Source organism: Ornithorhynchus anatinus, chromosome 16 (assembly GCF_004115215.2).
Source record: "Ornithorhynchus anatinus isolate Pmale09 chromosome 16, mOrnAna1.pri.v4, whole genome shotgun sequence".
Lineage (NCBI taxonomy): Eukaryota > Metazoa > Chordata > Mammalia > Monotremata > Ornithorhynchidae > Ornithorhynchus > Ornithorhynchus anatinus.
In genome coordinates this window covers 6,660,782-6,679,976 of record NC_041743.1, presented here as the reverse complement: position 1 = coordinate 6,679,976, position 19,195 = coordinate 6,660,782, and the positions used below count along the sequence as shown (strand labels likewise).

Sequence of the window (19,195 nt, the reverse complement as noted above, 5' to 3'; positions counted from 1 at the left end):
AATCAAGTTATCATTTTCGGCTTACTGCCTCCCTGAACACTGAATCTTTTGTTGGAAAAAAACAGCAACATCATTTTCAACTCCATAATGTTATCTCTTCTAGTACCTTATCTTCCTTAGCTTTGCACTCCTTCTGCCTTTATTTCCCGCTTTCCAATAGAGATATAGTTTATTACTATGCCTTTTTACTCCTTGCTGCTTTTTATTGTCATGTATACGGCTGGTTGCTACATACTGAACTGTACAATAGACTAACAATGAAGTACATTTGAAGGATAAAGACTATAAGAGTAAGTATAAACCATAGAACATTCTGAGAACAACATATGCTGCAAATTTGCAACTTGCTTTATAACTCTGAGAAATACAAGGCTTTGAAATTTTCCCTTCTGTTCTCTACTGAGATTAAAATGGAAGCCGTCCAGGCCATCAAAAAACCCTCTGTTTATCATGAGGAGATTAAGATCAATCCTGGCTGAACAGCTTTATAACTATGATGCAATTATCTTATAGTCTTTACAAGTAATTACTTTGAGAGTCTATGCTTTCTAATGTTTGCTTGGTGGGGTGGCAAATTCCAAAAAATTCTGAGTTAAATCCAATATCGATAACTGTCTTTGACTTTGAAGGTGATGCCACCGATGGGGAGATGTTTTCCCAGAGCTTCTTGAGGGCAGGGATTGTGAGTCTTGCTTTTACTGTATTCTCCCAAGTGTTTAGAACAGTGATTAGATCAGTGATTAACATCTAGAAGGCAATTAATCAACCATTGGAATGTCTTCAGTGTCTACTGTGTGCGGGCCTCTGTTCTAAGTAGTTGGGACACTGCAGTAGACTGCCTGCCCCCTGGGAGTTTATACTCAATAAAAACCAGATTGATTTTGCGACTGGCTGAACAAATCAATGCACAACTGATAATCCCTTGCAGAGCATATCCATGTAAAAATTTGCATTTTCTTTCCACAACGCCTGGAATCATCTTCATTCCATCCTGGTCGGGTATCAATCTGCCAGAAGCAACTGTCATTCAGAGTCACTTCAAGTCTAACTGCTGCACCACAGACTGATCTTCCTTTACTCCGAAATGCCAACTGTCTACCACTCTGCTGCATCATCTGAGGTTGAGCACATTAAGTGCTCAATAAATGTGATTAATTGGGCCTCGCAAACACTGGAAAAGTGAGGATTGGAGACTCCCGCTTTAATAACTTCCCCATTTTCCTCCAGAATTTTTTCATTTCACCCTCCAACTGTTCTCAAAATGCATGTATGCTTAGGTTATCAAAGAGGAATCAACTCAGATTTCCACTTTGGACAGGTAGACACCAACAGTTGGGTATGTCCTCAGTTTCCCTTGGTTTTTCTGACAGATAACAGTTTAGCAGCCACCTACTGATGCGGAGGGTTCACAGTCTCCATTCAGTTGCAATGTTGTTTGCCCTTAATGATAAGGACCATTTTCCATGCGGCTGGCCTTTGTGACATGTAGGACAATTTGAAAAATAAACCCAAATCAACTCTTGATTTCAACGCATATGCAGGATGGCTGATGGAACACTAGATGAGATCTCAGGCCCAAATAATAGCTTTTGGAGAAGATGAGGAAGGCTTGGAACTATATCCCTGCTAGCTTTTCTTGAGGGGCAGTGTGCAGCCCGAAACCCATCAAATTACTCCATCAGAGACTGTTATTATCAGTAATGCAATGATAGACTGGGAAGAACAACCACTGCCTGGGCTATTTTCAGCCCAATTACAGCAGAATTCTGGTTTCAGTGCAGCCTTGCAGCTGCATTTATATGTTGGAATAAAATTCCAAGAAGTAATTATAATTGAATTCTAAAGCATCTCGTAAATATCGCAGCCAGCAGGGAAAGACCCGCAAATTGAAATGTACCAGTTTCCTAACTAATCGGTACTTTTCAGAGACATCTTTATAATTCAATAATTCGCTCGGGTACCTGCAGGGACTTCACTGTAGAGCGAAGCTGCTTAAAAACTGGCACTGTTTTAAGGGAAGAGTTTTTCATTTACTCACTACATGCTAACTCTACAGTACAGTCCTCAAAACCAAAAGCACTTTTAGGAGATTTATCAGAAGGGGAGGAATGTTAGCCAGATTATTGAGGCCTCCTTGACTAATTCAGAAATCAAAGTGTGAGGAAAATGAAAAGTCCCAGAAATTTTCAGGACCCTTCTTCTTCCTTAACCATGGGGTCTCAGAATCCCAATATCCACAATCCAGTATCTTACAACCTGATGCACAATACTTGCAATGTCATCATTTAACTTGGGACAAGACTTACCTTTAGGAGAGCCAGAGCGACATGAAAGATTATGTTTAGCCCCTAAAAAAAAAAAGAAAGAAAAGAATCATTAAGGTCATCCTGTTGTATCTGTTCCTACCCAAATAAGTATTATCCATTAAGTCTGGCCCACAGTTTTTTTGAAATTCATTGCTTCTGCCAACATTAGACTCTGACCCCATTATTGGGCAGGGATTGTCTCTGCTGCCGAATTGTACTTCCAAGTGCTTAGGACAGTGTACATAGTAAGTGCTCAAGAAATACTATTGAATGATTGAATGAAATAACATCCATGCTGCTTTTCACAAATATTCTTGGAAAGCAACACAGTCCAGTGGGAAGAGCACAGGCCTGAGAGTCAGAGGCCCTGGGTTCTAATCCCGGCTCAGCCACTTATCCGCTGTGTTACTTTGGACAGGACATTTATTTCTCTGTGCCTCAGTTACTTCATCTATAAAATGGGGAACAAATCCTCCTCACACCAAAACAGGGACTTGTGTTCAACCCGATTACCTTACATCTTGCACCTAAGCCAAAGCTTAGTTCAGTGGCTGGTAAATAGTAAGCATCAAATAAGAACCAAAAAAAAAGGAAAAACCTCAAAGCATTTTACATGTGCAAATAGCCTCACACTGTGCTATTAAACTTCCAACACCTATACAGAATTGATACTGGACTGAAACTTGGGGGAGATTCAGTTCTTGACTACGGGGATATTGTGAGTAGTGGCAAGCCTAAAATAGAGTTGAGATTCCTAAGTCCCATACCCATGCTACGTTCTCCAGCCTAGACAATTCAGATTGAGTGGTACACCAGATGGTTTTATTCTAGCCCTATTTTTTCTTTTTGGAAATAAATCGCTATGAACTTAATACTCCAAAAAGTGGAATACCTAAACACCAGAATCCTTATCATGTCTTTGGCCAATCAGTGTTCCAGCTAGAGGAAAATGGGCCCTCCCATCCTGTGTAAATCTACAGCAATAGACATATAATATCAATTGTGTAAACACAGTCACGGCCCTATCAGGACAAATCAGAATTGCTCCCTTATTAGAACTGGATATCCTGCAACATTTCCTCCTGATACAGTTGAATTCAAGGTTAACCAAAAGGAATTAATCAGTCTCTTCCTCATAAACACTGTTGAAGCCTTCCTGAATATTACTGAAGTCTTCTTTTTGCCAAGTTAACCCCAATTTCTCTACCCTTTCCATTTAAAAATTTTTCTTGCAGTTTTCTCCATGTCTTTTTAAAAATGTGTGATCAATGAGAAGGAGTTATACACAATAAAAAAGGTTGGGAGGGGGTAGGAGGAGGGGGAAAAAAAATTGGTGTGACTTCTCCTGAAACCAAATTCTAAACCTTTTGAAGACATGAAAAAGAGATGGAGGGTTGCTTGAAGAAGGACAGAAGATGGGCGGTGTAGTTCATTCTGTGCTGAAGATCCTGGTCGCCATACGAGAGCATCAGCAGGCTCCTGCTGATATACATATCAGACAACAGATGTGATCAGCATTGTACGTGTGTCTGCAGAGATGCTTCATGAAATTGCCAGGATGCTTTGGCTTCAGAATTCGGAAAGAGCACAGCCAAGAGCTCCTGTGATTAACAACTGTTCGTAATGTGCACAGGTAAGCCAACGATTAAGCACCCACAATCCCTCACAGAGGAACACTGACAGAAGAGCTCTGACTGAAACAAAGAAACCGAACACTTTTGCTCTGAAATGCTGGCAACGGGGGGCTCAGAGGCGGGTGACAGATTGTGCTGAGAAGCTGTCAAAGACGGTGCTGACAGCATCGGCCACAAAAGCAAAGAGAAGTTGCAAGGATGGGGGCAAATAGTGTAAAACTGAGCCTAAAATCATCAGTTCCTGTAGCCATCCTCAAAGGTCAAATGGAAAACCAAACTCTATACTCTTTGTTGCTGAATGCTTTGTGGAAAGTAAAGGGATGTGTGTGTTGGTGTTGGGGGGTGGTGTAGGGTGGAGGAGGCTGGGCAAGAGAAAGGTATACAGAAGCAGTGGGAAAAGTAAGAAAAGCAGAAGAATTGAATAAATGTGTTCATGCAGGGACAGGGAAAGGCTGCAACTGCCTCAGGGAAGAAACAAAATGGGTTAGGCTGGAGTTGTTCTCTCTAGCCCATCGAAAGCAGGACACCCCAACCATGTTTTTGTCATTCGAGGTTATTGTCCCTACTGATTTTCCTGAGAAAGTGGAGGCCAGAAACTGGGTACTGGCCGTACAGTTCCCCGGGGAGAACAACGAGTGGTGTGGCATGGTTTAGTGGACAGAAGGTACAAAAGAAGGGGACCGCCTATCTGCTGATTCACTCACTGAGTGATGCTCTTTCTTGATTTGGTTTTCCTCACCTGTCATAAAGAGGAAAACACCAGCTGCCCTCACAGAATTATGGGGGGGGGGGGGGGATTCACGCAACAGGAAAGCCCCTTGCAAATGTAAAGGACAACATTCCCCCCCCCCCCCACTAAACAGCATTTCTTTGAATAGGTTTTAGAGCCTGAATGTGGGGATGCGCATGTGCTGAATTTAAGCTCTCGTATATATTTTGGGTGAAGGTGGGATGACTGATTCTCTCAGGAAAGCTGAACAGATTTGTTTAATGGAACAGCAAAACAAAAACTGTTTAGATATTTTACTCTGCAATCTGTGCCCCAGTGATTTGATTTCGTCCCAGCAGGTGACGCTGAAGCACTGAAGTTGGAGCCGTGCAACCAGAGCAGGCTTTCAGGCAAGAACTCGGCTGCGGTTTTCTTTTAAAAATCATTTGGTCCAAAAGAAACTTTGCATCGCGGAAAATCCAGACAACACAAGTCTCAAAAGAAGAAGTCACTCATATCTTGCCTTTACTCTTTGAAATTAGAGATATTTGCGATTAGAAATTTGATAGAGTAAAATTTAACCGAGTTGGTAGACACGTCCCCTGCTCACTGTTCTCCTAACGACTCCTGGGAGTTGGAAGGTCGAGGGTTCTAATCCCAGCTCCACCACTGTTTACTGTGTGACCTTGGGCAAATGACTTAACTTCTCCGTGCCTCAGTTACCTCATCTGTAAAATGGGAAGCAAGACTATAAGCACCATGTGGAACAGGGACTATGTCCAAAACAATTTGCTCGGATCCGCCCCAGCGCTCAGTACAGTCCCTGACACACAGTAAGTGCTTAACAAATACCATAATTACTTTCATAGCCCCATGGGGGATGAGGATTGTGTCCAAACGGATTAACCTTCACCTATCCCAGCACTTAGAACCGCCCTTGACACAGAATAACCACTTAACAACTACCCTAATCATAATAACGATAATAATAAATTCATGAGTTAGCGCTTAAGAAACAAGAGTATTGAAGACATGGACAGAAGCACCAGGGGAGGGTGACAGTACTTGAGAGATTCAGGGATGCTGAAAGTCTGAAGTAGGAGTTGAGAGATGCAAATGGGGGGTTCCCAGTGCTGGGTCTGGGCTTCCAGACAGGGAAACGGGGCAGGAGAGGCCAATCTAGCGACTTTTGCCCACCAGCTCCTCTTGCCCTGCCCAATCTAAACTGAGAGAGCATATTCTGGTTGGCATGACTGCAGTAACTAAAAAACAGAGCCTCCGATTGAACTACATCTCTTCCCTGACTAACCCCTCCTCCCTTCTCCCCCCACTCACTTCTGCATTGTCCTGACCTGTTCCCTTCATTCATCTTCCCTCCCAGCCCCATGACACTTATGTGTAATTACTTATTTATTCATGTATATTCACATCTGTCTCCCCCTCTAGATGTGAGCTTGCTGTGGGCAGGGAATGTGTCTGTTTATTGTTCTCTCCCAAGTGTTTAGTGCAGTGCTTTGCACACGGTAAGCATTCAACAAATTCAATTGAATGAATGAATGGTGTCATATGGTCAACTGGGATGCTTCCCTCACATTTGGCTGAATTCAGCCCCAAACCTGCATCCAGGTCCCAGCGCTGCCAAGGAGGACGAGCCGCTGGCAAACACAAGCCGTCTGGGGAGGTTTGCTATTTAAACCCCTTGTTTTTGGAGAGAAAGTCCCTCTAGATTGTAAGCTCATTGTGGGCAGGGAATGTGTCTATTATACTGTACTCTCCCAAGTGCTTAGTTCAGTGCTCTGCACAAGTAAGCCGCTCAATAAGTACCACTGATTGATTGATTGGAATTTTGGAATTCGGGTCAGAGAAAATGCCTCTGATTAAGCTCCTGGCAAAGCTTCTGTCAGGAGAGGGCAGCTGATGTTTCCTAAATATAAAATGAAAATGCTGATTAAGAATACCAAGGAACTAAATCAGACTTTCTCACTGGAATTACGCAAAATTCTTATGAAGTGATTTGAAATAATTTAGTAATTTAAATAAAATAAAATTAATAAATGCCATGCAAATCAGTAATGATTCATAAGACTAAGAAAATGATTATTGATACTGTCACTATTTATATGCACTATATACACCATTAAACTAATTTTACTTTTAAAAAAAGGTATTTCTTAACTGCTTACTATGCACCAGACATTGTTCTAAACACTAGGGTAGAAACAAGATAATCGGGTTGGACACAGTCCACGTTCCACATGAGGCTCACAGTCTGCAACCCTATTTTACAGTTGAGGAAAATGAGTCACAGTGAAGTGAAGTGACTTATCCAAAGTCATACAATACACAAGTGGAGGACCTGGGATTAGAAACCAGGTCCTTCTGACTCCCAGGCCCATGGTCTAGCTGCTTCTTACTTCACCTGGGACTGTTGGCTGGCTACTTGGAAAATTAAGTGCCATCAAATTGCACATACTTAGTGGATCGGTTTCCAGGACAAACACTGCGGGTGGATCATCTATGGCAAAATCCCACTGTGTGGGCCAGAGTAACTTTTACACATTTTTTTCAAATATCAAACCATTCTAAAAAGAAAATGACATTCAAACTTTAAAATTCTGTCAGATCTGAGTGGGTGGGGCAAAACCAACCACATCTAATTTTGACCACATTGAAAAGAGGCAAAAGGAAACTGCTTCAGCAATTAGATGGAAAATCAGTGTTTCCTAACATATAAGTGGCTAAAAGAAGATATTTGTGTGAAAACAACCTTCCATTCTTATCCTTGAATTCCTACTGAATTTCATAAATTAAATCAGGTATCGATAATGCACCCCAATAATTAAATGCACCCCTCTAGACTGTAAGCTTGCTGTGGACGAGGAATGTGTCTACCAACTCTGTTATACTGTACCCTCCCAAGTGCTTAATATAGTGCTCTGAACACAGTAACAGCTCAATATATACAACTGATTGACTGATTTAAAATGCCAAGATGGATTATTGGAACTTCTTCCCTCCCCATATCAGACCTATCCAAATCCAAATCTCAGCACATCCACATCTACCTCCTCTAGTAAATTTTCCCCAGTTAATTTCCCATGATCCTGAGCTATCTCATCCCTTCAGTCATCTCTAGCATTATGTACTACACCCACCACAGAAATCTTGAATAGGTCTGCTTTATTTTATTTATTTTTGACCTCTCTACTTGAAAACATTTTTATGTATTTCTCCCCATTAAAGCATAAGCTTCTTGTGGGCAGGGAGCACATCACTCCGTTATAATGCACCACACCAAGCCTGGGTCCATAGATGCTACTACTATTTGCTTCACAAGAAAGCAATATCTTTCCTATCAAAGCAAGAAGGTACCTATGGCTATGCAGGTGAGTTAATCAAAGCTCCCCCTTCAAAAATTCCGACCATTAAAAAAAGAAAAACACCACTTGAACTAATTAAATATTCTCAAGAGTGATTAAGTTTTCTTGATTGTGGCAAAGGCAAATCGTTTGGCCAAGATTTTGTAGTTTTACAATTTTTCCCCCTTCAGGCTTGAAGATAACTAATTGCTTCAGCTTAAAGGGCACATTATTCCTTAACATTATCACAAAAGAATATAATGAATACAACTTGTAGCCAAAGAACAGTAACTATTACCAGTGTTTTCATAAAGAAAACTGAATCAGTTTCCAACTCCGAGGGTTGCATTTTCACAGCTTTCCAATTGAGTGCTACATTATTCTTAGGGAAATTATGAGCGATCGGTGACTAAATACATGAGCTCGGGAAGGAGCGCATATTCATTCATTTGATTACTACTACAGGTCAGTATTTAAATCTGGAAAACAATTACAATGAGTTCTAAAACGATTTCTGAAAGCTTACTTCCCTTCCAACAGCTAACTTGGATTTGGAGGCTAGGCAGGTCTCTGCAGCCACCTACATAAAGAAAGAAGACTGACTGCTGTGCAAGTGAACTTCTTCCATTTGGGTACTGCCTCAGGCTCTACCAAGACATTTCAGTGAAACACTAGCTGTACCGCAGGGCTTGTCGGCTACACGAGGTTCTGTCTCGGTGGAAGGAAAACGGCAGCATGAATCCGGAGAAGCAGCGTGGTCTATTGGATGGAGCAAGAGCCTGGCAGTCAGAAGGACCTGGGTTCTAATCCCGGCTCTGCCACTTGTTCGCTGTGTGAACTTGGGCAAGTCGCTTCACTTCTCTGGGCGTCAGTTACCCTGTCTGTAAAATCGGATTTTAAGACTATGAGCCCTGTGTGGGATTGTGTCCAACCCAATTACCTTGTATCTACTCCAGCGCTCAGTATAGTGCCTGGCATTTAGTAAACACTTAACATATACCACAGTTATTATGATCATTATTAGGAATGAAGGTTATGAACTGGCATTTGATTAAAGTGAGGTATGAGAAGAGCAGAGAGAGTCCAGATGAAAGGAATACTGAACTTTACTCATCTTTGAGAGTTAATGTTCATTTGTAGCTGAGGGAGGGGCTGCAAACGATTCCGTTTCTCTCAAGTCGGGCTCTAGTAGACACCACGGTACTGGATGATGTACGGTGGTACTGGATGACTCATTGTGAGCTGCCTTTTTATTTCTGCTACGTACACAACAGTTCAATCAGCAGACTTGGGAATGCCTGTATTTAGTGGATAAAGCTCAGGCCTGGGAGTCAGAAGGTCATGGTTCTAATCCCAGCTCCACCACTTGCCTGCTGAGTGACCCTGGGCAAGTCATTTCACTACTCTGTACCTCAGTGACCTCATCTGTAAAATGGGGATTGAGACTGTGAGCCCCATTTGGGAAAGGGATTATGTCCAACCTGATTTGCTTGTATCCATCCCAGCTCTTAGTACAGTGCCTGGCACATAGTAAGCGCTTAACAAAAGCCGTATACATGTCCCTCATTTTTGCAACCCTAAAACAAGGGTGGGGTGATTATGCAAGGTCATATGACAGTTAAGTCTAGCAATAAGGGAAGCCGGAGGAAAAAAGAGAAGAAGAAAAAATGGTGTGAAGAAGGGGAGAAGGAAGGGAAAGGAAAAGACTGCATCTCTTAATTCGACTGCATTCTTCCTAGTCTTCCATACAATAGGCACTCAGTGAATGGACCCCTCCCCTCTCCCATGGTCTGCCATTTCAAAGACAAACTCCTCTCCTGCAGCGTGAGCCTGTCTCTGCTGCATTATGGCTTGCAGCCTAGCAATGCTTACAGTTCTGGGGTACAAAAAATCATCTCCTATTATCTCCTCAAAATTCCATATGGGGGGAGGCAATTATGGAGGCATATAAAATAATCCTGAATGGCTAAAAAAAGACTGCAAAAAAGAAATTCTCATTCTTAAAACACTGTGAAGTGTAGTAATGGGATGGACGATAAAGTATTCAACCTTCCTAGCTGAAGGTTGAATAAAGATGTTTTTTTTTTCCAAGGTTGGGGAAGAGTAAGAAATGAAGTATCCTTTGTTAATGCCAAGGGGAGGCTAATGTACAAGACATCTCATAATTATACTCCCTTTTCAGAAGCAATCACCCTGACCTCTAGAGGGATGGAATAAATATATGGGACACAACTTCACGAGAGACTCCCACAGATGACTGCAGCCCTAGGAGTGAGAGAAATTGATCAGGAGCTTTAGAAGCTAGTAAAATAGAGAGAGACGGGAATGCTGAGGCTGTGGTTCTGCTGCACTGTGAATTTAGATGAGTATTGAGATCATTCATTTAGTCCCTTTTGTTCTTGCCTTAATTGCAGGTTGGAATACGAAAAATGTCTTCAATAAAAATAAACCCTTTTCAAAATGACTTAGAACAAGACCCACAGGGTTCCGAAATGGGGCTAGACGTGCTGGAGACAGCAAAGGGGAGGAAAGCCCACTTCTGGAAAATATTATACAGGATTCTCAAAGGAGAGTCCTCTGGAGGTTCACTAGCAGTCAATCGTATTTATTGAGCACTTAATGAGTGCAGAGCACTGTACTGAGCGCTTGGTAGAATATAACAATAAGCAGACACATTCCCTGCCCACAAGAAGCTTACAATTTAGAGGGCGCTTACAGTTTAGAGGTAGCTTACAGCACAGACATCCTGCCTTCATTTCCTCCCCCCAGTCAGTTCTGCAATAACACAGTTCTCTAGACTGTAAGCTCATAGTGAGCAGGGAATGTATCTGTTAATTCTGTTGCACTGTACTCTCCCAAGCACTGTTCTAAAGGCTGAGATACATACGAGTTTATCAGGTTCCCCAAGAGGCTCACAGTCTAAGAGGGAGGGAGTACAGGTATTTAATCCCCACTTTTTACAGATGAGGAACTGAGGCACAGAGAAGTTAAGTGAATTGCCCAAAGTCACATAGCAAGCAATTGCTAGAGCTAGACTTAGAAACCAGTTCCTCTGACTCCCAGGACTGTGTACTTTCCACTATATCATGCTGCTGCTCTATGATATATATAACACAATCTACAAGTTGGCGGAAGTAGACTAGCAAATGAAGAAACGGTTGTGATGCTGCTATGCTTCTTGGCTTGCTGTTTTTCGAGGTACAGTACTTTGTGATTCCTTGTGCTTTTTGCAACTTTATAGTTAATACAGTTAAATTAGAATGAGCGGCAAGAATGTAAGGCATTTTGCAAGAGGTGGATGGAACGATTAATGGGAATTTGGATCGAAAAATGTCCGTCCAGGTCACTACTGGATATGAGTCAGAATGACATTCTAAAACAAGCCTGGTTTCTGGGGTGGACAAAAGGATGGAGGTGACCTTCTCTGGCAGAGGGAGAATGAGGCAGAGTGAAGAAGGTTCTCCTTTCCCAGGGCTGTATGGGTATCGTCCCTCTAGACCGTAAACTCGTGGGCAGGGAATGTGTCTATTGTTTTATTGTATTCTTCCAAGCGCTTAGTACAGTGCTCTGCACATAGTAAGTGCTCAATAAATATGACTGAATGAATGAATATTAGAGGAGCCCAGTTTATTGGGAACAACTGTCGTGTACTTTTCCCAGACTCAGGAACTTGTTCAAAGAGCAGTCACCGTGATAAATTCGCTAAAAAATTACCAGAGGAGGATGGATCAATTAGTCAATCAGTGGTATTTATTGAGTGCTTACTGTGTGCAGAGCACTATATCAAGCACTGGGAGAGTACATTACAACAGAGTCAGTAGACATGATCTCCGCCCACAGGGAGCTTACAGTGTACAGGGGAAGACTGACATTGAAATAGATTATGGATAGATAAAATGGGAGAGTCTGTTTACATGAAATATTGTGGGGCTGGGATGAATATCAGATAATTTCCTTCCCCGAAAATGTACATGAGTAGAAACCAACCTATCTAGAATGGCTGATGGGTAGTCAATACTGTCTGACCGAAGGAGGCTACACTAAATCAAATCAATCAATCAATGATATTAAGTGAGTGCTTCCTATGGGCACAGCACTGTACTAAATGCTTGGGAGAGAACAATATAACAGAATTTAAATTCCAATGACAAGCTTAAAGTCTAGAGGGAGAGACAGACATTAATATAAATAAATAATTTATAATATATGATTTAAAGAAATGTACATAAGCGTTGTGGGGCTGGGGACGGGGTGAACATCAAATGTCCTAAGGTCACAGATCCAAGTGGATAGACGACGCGGAAGGGAGAGCGAGCCGGGAAATAAAGGGCTTAATCAGGGAAGGCCTCTTCCCAAGAGACTCCAAGAACAATATCAGACTGGAAAAAAAATTTCCAAACTCTCTACCAATATGGCAGCATGGCCTTGTGGAAAAAGCATGGGCCTGGGGAGTCAGAGGACCTGGGTTCTAATCCCAACTCTGTCGCTTGTCTGCAGGTGACCTTGGGCAAGTCATTTTAACTGCTCAATGCCTCGGTTTCCTCGACTGTAAGGTGGAGATTCAATACGGTTTTTTCTCCTACTTTGACTGTGAGTCTCACCTAGGACAGGGACTGTGACCAATCGATTATCTTGTATCTACCCCAATGCTTAGTAAATTTCTTGACACATAGTAAGTCTTGACAAGTACTATAACTAAAATTAAATCACTTACCACATCCCGATCTCACAGTAATGACGCATATAGTGGCACATGGTGTATAGCCCACAGAACTAATGTTATACGTCCTTATTTCCATTTTTAGTAAAACTGTTATTTCCTAAGAGATACTGTATGTAGGTCTAGTTTACTTTTGGGTGTGGAGACACAGAGTAGAGGAAGGAAGAAAATGAAGGGGGATCTTGGGCCCATATTCATTTGCACACCTAGACCAAATGACCCTCGAGGGTGCCTTTCTGCCCAAATTGCCAGGCATTTCTGAACAAGCATCATTTCCTTTGATGAAACATCTTCTAGAAGAGAAGGTGATTATAGAAATATTACATTCTCCAAAGGTAAAAATCGCACTTTAGCAGCCCATGAGTGTTTTCAATCTCAGGCTGTTTTGAAAAATTCAGAACATTTTAAATTCTAAAAGACAGAATTCACTTTTGAGCTCTTTGACATTCGAGTCTCAGAGTATTCCTGACTTTACAAGTACAACCTTCCAACATCAAATGTATTGCAGCTGTTTTTACAATTACTATGTGACACTAAAAAGGGTAAGTAGGGGTTACAGATTTTCAAATGAAAACAAAAGTTCTAGTTGAATCTTGAATGGGTTGCAGTTAAACATTTGTTTAGAGGCTTTATCAGAACACGTGTTAAAGCCTAAAGTGTCGCATAGTACCTCAAGACGGATGCTGGCGTTGAGAGTAAACTACTTGATCTTTGGTTTTCTCATCATTCACATCCCATAAACATTTGACAGGGATCCTAACTTTTTCCATTTACTTTTCTCCTTGGTGATGAAGACCTGTTCTGACTGCTAGAGCAAACGGAATAAGAAAGGGAGGCTTTTGGCCTGCAGATCCAGTGTGATTCCAAAGGAAAGACCGGCAGCAACTATGAAGAGTAGGCACTGCCCAAGAACCTTCAACCTGATTTCACTCCCTCATCAACAATCACTAACTGTTATTGTTGAGTGACTGCTGGGTGCAGAACACTGGCCTAGACACTTGGTCGAGAAAATACCCACCAAGAAGGACCCAAGCAGTGGCAGCATGAGGCCTCCATAAAATAGAGTATGTTGGGGAAAAATGTGGACAGTGGCATTTACTGTGGTTGCGGCCATGGCTGTTGGCATCCGAGCTGTGAGAAACCCAAAATTCTGTTCTTTTTGCTACAATACCCTAAGGGTTGTTCTTTTTTTTAATTTAATTTTCTTTGTCCTCAACTTTTATGTTCTTTTTTGTACTTCTTGTTTTACCTTTCCTTATGTGACTGTCACAGTGTGGTCAGAGAAGCAGTGTGACCTAGTGGAAAGAGCATGGGCTTGGGAGTCAGAGGTCTTTTTTTAAAAAAATGGTATTTGTTAAATGATTACTGAGTTGAGCACTGTTCTAAGCACTGGGGTACATAAAAGTGAGTCAAGTTGGACACAATCCCTGTCCCATAGGGGGCTCAGAGTCTAAGTCAGGAGGAAAACAGGTTTTGAATCCCCATTTTGCAGTTAAGAAAACTGAGGCATATAAAAGTGAAGTGACTTGCCCAAGTCACAGAGCAGGCAAGTGATGTGAACAAGGGGTGGGTGAGAAAGGAAAGGCAGGAACAAGGTGGAAAGAGATGATGAGCTAGCCAGGAATGAAGAGTGAGAGCTGGGGTGAAGTGGAAGAAGCAAATGGGTAGGAGGGAGAAAGCTGGTGGAATGCAAGATGCCCAGGTGAATGGATAAACATGGCAGGTTACTGTGAAGTGGAGAGATGTGCATAGGACGCCTTGGAATAACAGTGCTTAGAACAGAACTTGACACATAATAAGCACTTAACAAATACCATTTGAAAAAATGACCCGAGGAGCAGAATGAAGCATGGACTGGAGAAGAGAAAAACTAGGGACTAGAGAGAGGAAGACCAGGAAGGCAGTTTATACAACAGTCTAGCCATGATGCGACAGGTGACCGTTTCAGAGAAGTAACTATTTGGATGGGAAGGAAGGGCTGTATTTGGAAAATGCTGCCCCCCCAAAACAACTGGATTTATGGACAGATTGAATGTACAAACTGAAAGGCCCCAAGGAATCACTAATAATAATAATAATGATAACGGTATTTGTTAAGTGCTTGCTATGTGCCAGGCACTATCTAAGCACTGGGATGGATACAAGCAAATCGGGTTGGACACAATCCCCGTCCTGCACAGGACTCAAAGTCTTAATCCCCATTTTGCAGATGAGGTAACTGATGCACAGGGAAGGTAAGTGATTTGCCAAGGCCACACAGCAAACAAGTGGTGGAGCCAGGATTAGAACCCAAGACCTTCTGACTCCCAAATCCGTGCTCTACCCACTAGGCCATAATACCAAGGTTGGGGTTCCTGAAATGGGGGGAATGATGGAGCTGTGCACTGTGATGGGGAAGTTAGGTGGCGGAGGAGATATGGGAGGGAAGATGAGTTGTTTCAACCATGCTGAGCTTAAGGTGCAGGCAAGGGAAGTCCTGGGAAGGTATCCTGGAAGCAAGAGGAAATGGGAGATTACAAAGATAGAGGTGGGGCTATCAAGATAGGTTTGTGAGTCCCCTGCATAGAATGGGAAGAAAAAATTAGGGAGGAACACATTTAGAGATTAAGAGTTTGCAGAGATGGAAAGCTCAGTGTTGGGGCTGTAAACCCCAGACTGAGCTCCTCTTCTCCCTCTACTCCCTCTGCCACCCCCCCTTTACCTCTCCGCAGCTAAACCCTCTTTTTCCCCTTTTCCCTCTGCTCCTCCACCTCTCCCTTCCCATCCCCACAGCACTGTACTTGTCCGCTCAACTGTATATATTTTCGTTACCCTATTTATTTTGTTAATGTACATCGCCTTGATTCTATTTAGTTGCCATTGTTTTTACGAGATGTTCTTCCCCTTGACTCTATTTATTGCCATTGTTCTTGTCTGTCCATCTCCCCCGATTAGACTGTAAGCCCATCAAACGGCAGGGACTGTCTCTATCTGTTGCCGACTTGTTCATCCCAAGTGCTTAGTACAGTGCTCTGCACATAGTAAGCGCTCAATAAATACTATTGAATAAACCAGGAACAAAGACAGATTCCCAACACAAGAAACACTTTTCAACCACTGCTTAAAGGGGAAGAAAATAAATCAGTTAGTATTTTCAAATCATTCTGACAGTCTTAAGACAAAGGGACTGTGAGGAAACATACTGATTTTGTAGCCCCTGCTTCCTTATTATCATTTCTACTGTATTTGTTAAGAACTTACCAAGTATCAAGCACTGTTCTAAGCACTGGGGTAACTGCAACTTAATCAGGTCGGACAATTAATCGGGCTGGACACAGTCCCTGCCCCTGTACCCCGTGGTACACAGCCTAAGTGGGGGGGAAACTAGGCACTGAACTTACGATGAGGAGGCTGAGGCATAGGGAAGTTAAGTGACTTTCCCAAGGTCACAAAGCAGACAAACTCTCAAAATTGCAGATGGACATATAGTAGAAGGTAGTTCTATAGCCATAGAATGTTGAAAGTAATGTGATATGTACTGCTTGCAACTATTACTTTAATAAATTCAGCCATTAGCCTAATGACTCCCAGATCAGGGAGCTGCTTGCAGCAGAGTAAGCAATATATTATCAGCACCCTGCAGTCTCCTGACCCTGACAAAAGTGGTACTTCTCTAAGCTAAGGTTGTGGAATACTAAGGACCCCGGAGAAAATGGTCGGGATTATGAGGCCTCAGAGTAAAGCTGAGTGTTAGACCATTGCGGGGACTGGGCAGAGAGCTACGCAGATGCCTGCTTTCAGGGAGGGGATGAGAGAGGAAGGTTTAAAGAGTAGAATTACTTGCCAATAGAGATATGCTGTTTTGGCCCAGGACCAAACTGATGGATTTCAGTCCATCAATCACTCAATATAACAAGGTTGGGGAATATGATCCCTGCCCACAAAAAGTTAGAGGCTAGTGGGGAGTCAGACTTTAATATAAATGAATACATTCTGGGTTGGTATATAAGTGCCGCGGGGTTGAGAGTGGGGTGAATACCAAGTACCCAAAGGATAGAGATCCAAGTGCAGGCAGGTGGATATGTACATAAGTGCTGTGGAGCTGGGGTTGAGTATCCAAATGATTAGTGGGTCCACAGCCAAATGTACTTTCAAAGCAGAGGGGAGGGCTAGGAAACGTGGGTGGAAAAGCAGGGGAGCCTAAAGCAGGGCTGCTCTGATAATATGAAAAATGATAATAATAATATCTGTTAAGTGTCTACTATGTGCCAAGCATTGTGCTAGTGGTGTTGGGGTAGGTAAATGACAATCAGGTAGGACACAGTACTCATCCCTCGGCGGGCCCACCGTCTAAATAGGCTCCATGGCGGCCCCAGGAAATCCTTCCTGATTCACCTCTCCCCAGTGCCGGCCCCTCGGATGCAAGCAAAGCATGCCCAAGGCACCACTGAGAGGACCACAGGGGCCCAGACTCCTCGTCCCAGCATCCCAGAGGGTGCAGAATGCTCCGCCTTCACCGCACCCAGGGAGGAAATCTTAGAGAAACAGCTCCACCGCTTCCAGCTCTTTCATACACCTCCTCCTGTTGAGGTTGAGGTCCCGTGAAAAATAGCTAACCAATCAACATGTGAAGGCGAGGCTTTCGCTCCAGTGGAATTAGAGCCACCAATAAATGGCAGGATTGCCAATGTGACAATATGCCAGCTGAAATCTACAAGCAAGATGCTCATTTCCCTGCCCAGGCTCTTCCACTAGGAAAATACTTCAACAATTCCACCATCATTTCCATTTTCACAAAGGAAGATGAGAGAGTTGGATATAGGAACTATTGTGGGGTCTCACCGCTCTTCAATACTGGTAAGATGCTAACAAAATACTCCAGGACACTCCTGGAGAATATCATTAATCATGCACTTCCGAGATCTCAGTGAAACTAAAATCTAGCAGAGACTATAAATCAGAACCCAAAGAGACTACTCCCAAATTGCCAAGAGAGGGAACAACTAGTTAATAAGTAGCAGAGACCTGCAGATCATCACTAAGCTGGATTTTGGGAAGTAGACAGTATCAGCGATTAATGACTGAAATGTGTGTAACCACGGTTGGGTGATGTGTGAGAAAGTAAACATGTTCCATTGAAAATTCCAAAGGTACCAATGTGTTTAAATGATTTCAGAGAGCATTTCCAGTGAATACACATAAAAATGCTATGTTGGATAACCTGTATCTTCCTTATTTGGAAACGATCGATAGCTCAAATCGGCTACATAAAAAACGGGAAGTTAATGAACTACATCCCAGGATACAAATCATAGCATTTCAAAAGATCTTCCCATTTTTTCTTATTCTCTCTACCCCCAAATACACTGGTAAAATTTTCTTTGAAGTCCTGTAGCCATTCTAATGGTTCATTTAACTAGAATCTACTCTTTCCCATCAGCAGCAGATGGCACTGTGTGTCAGTAAGGAATGATGGAAATTTACTAGAATCAAGCTGTCAGAATTGATGTCTGCTAGAAAATGGCTCAAAATCTTTCCAAACAGCCTTATAAAGGAGATGCAAAATTAAAAGGGCTTTTATGATAATACACTACAGATGAGCAACAGCTTAATTTGAGGGGAGAAAATATTCAATATAGCTAATCCAAATTTTTGGGAAGGAGGTAAGAGACATCCTGCCTCAATCTGTTGGGAGCTGATTTTTAGATTTTTTTTTTTTAACAAGGGAAAAGTTGAATATGGGAAAACACCCCATAGACATCTGGAACAGGAGAAACTTTGAGGACATATGCAAAGGTATAACACATATTTAAAGCCAAATCTACATGCCTAGCCTATAGAATGATTAAATCATCACTTCTTTACCCACCTCCCGCCACCACACACACAGACGAGCCACTGCAGGGGAATGGGATTTATGGTGTACCTACTTCAATTTATTTTCCCCATTCCACACCCACTCAAGCGTTCTCACGAACACAATGAAAACTTAAGAGGCAGGCTAAGTCAAAACCACTGTCATTTTTAAAAAAGAGTTGTCAGAAACACTCCACCCTCTTATATCCAGGTGAAGGTTAATGCGGCAGCCCAAGCAAGCCCACAGCCACTGTTTTTCTGCTGTTTTCCCCTTGAGAACACGAGGTCTGGAACGAATCTTTTCTAAAGGAGAATGGGGAGATGATACATTTTCTGTATGAGTTATATCAGTGAGAAATGTTTGAAAGAAGAGAAAAATCAACCACATCTAAGGATGGAACAGTATGAAGCAAACAAATAAGGTGGCCATATTGAGCCTCCAGCCTGGATACTGTCTCAATGAAAAAAGGAAAAAACAATCTCATTGAACAGGAAGAACATGAAGAGGAAGTGATGATTTCTGAAATAAACGCCTCCTCGGCAGGATTCCTCCCAACAATCCCCCAACGGGACCAGATGAAGCAGGCTTGTTTCCCACTTCCCTGCCAGGTAAATTCCCTGAGGTGACACCT

The 19,195-nt window shown here is 42.4% G+C and overlaps 1 protein-coding gene across 4 annotated transcripts in view; it reads right to left on the bottom strand.

The window, feature by feature from the left end:
- RABGAP1L (RAB GTPase activating protein 1 like) overlaps positions 1–19,195 on the bottom strand; it is a 409,469-nt gene that overhangs the window by 99,205 nt on the left and 291,069 nt on the right. For all 4 annotated transcript variants that reach the window (XM_029080877.1, XM_029080879.2, XM_029080878.1 and 1 more), the window contains one exon: positions 2,307–2,348. In XM_029080877.1, coding sequence (XP_028936710.1) covers positions 2,307–2,348 — 42 coding nt within the window. The remainder of the gene's footprint in view (positions 1–2,306; positions 2,349–19,195) is intronic.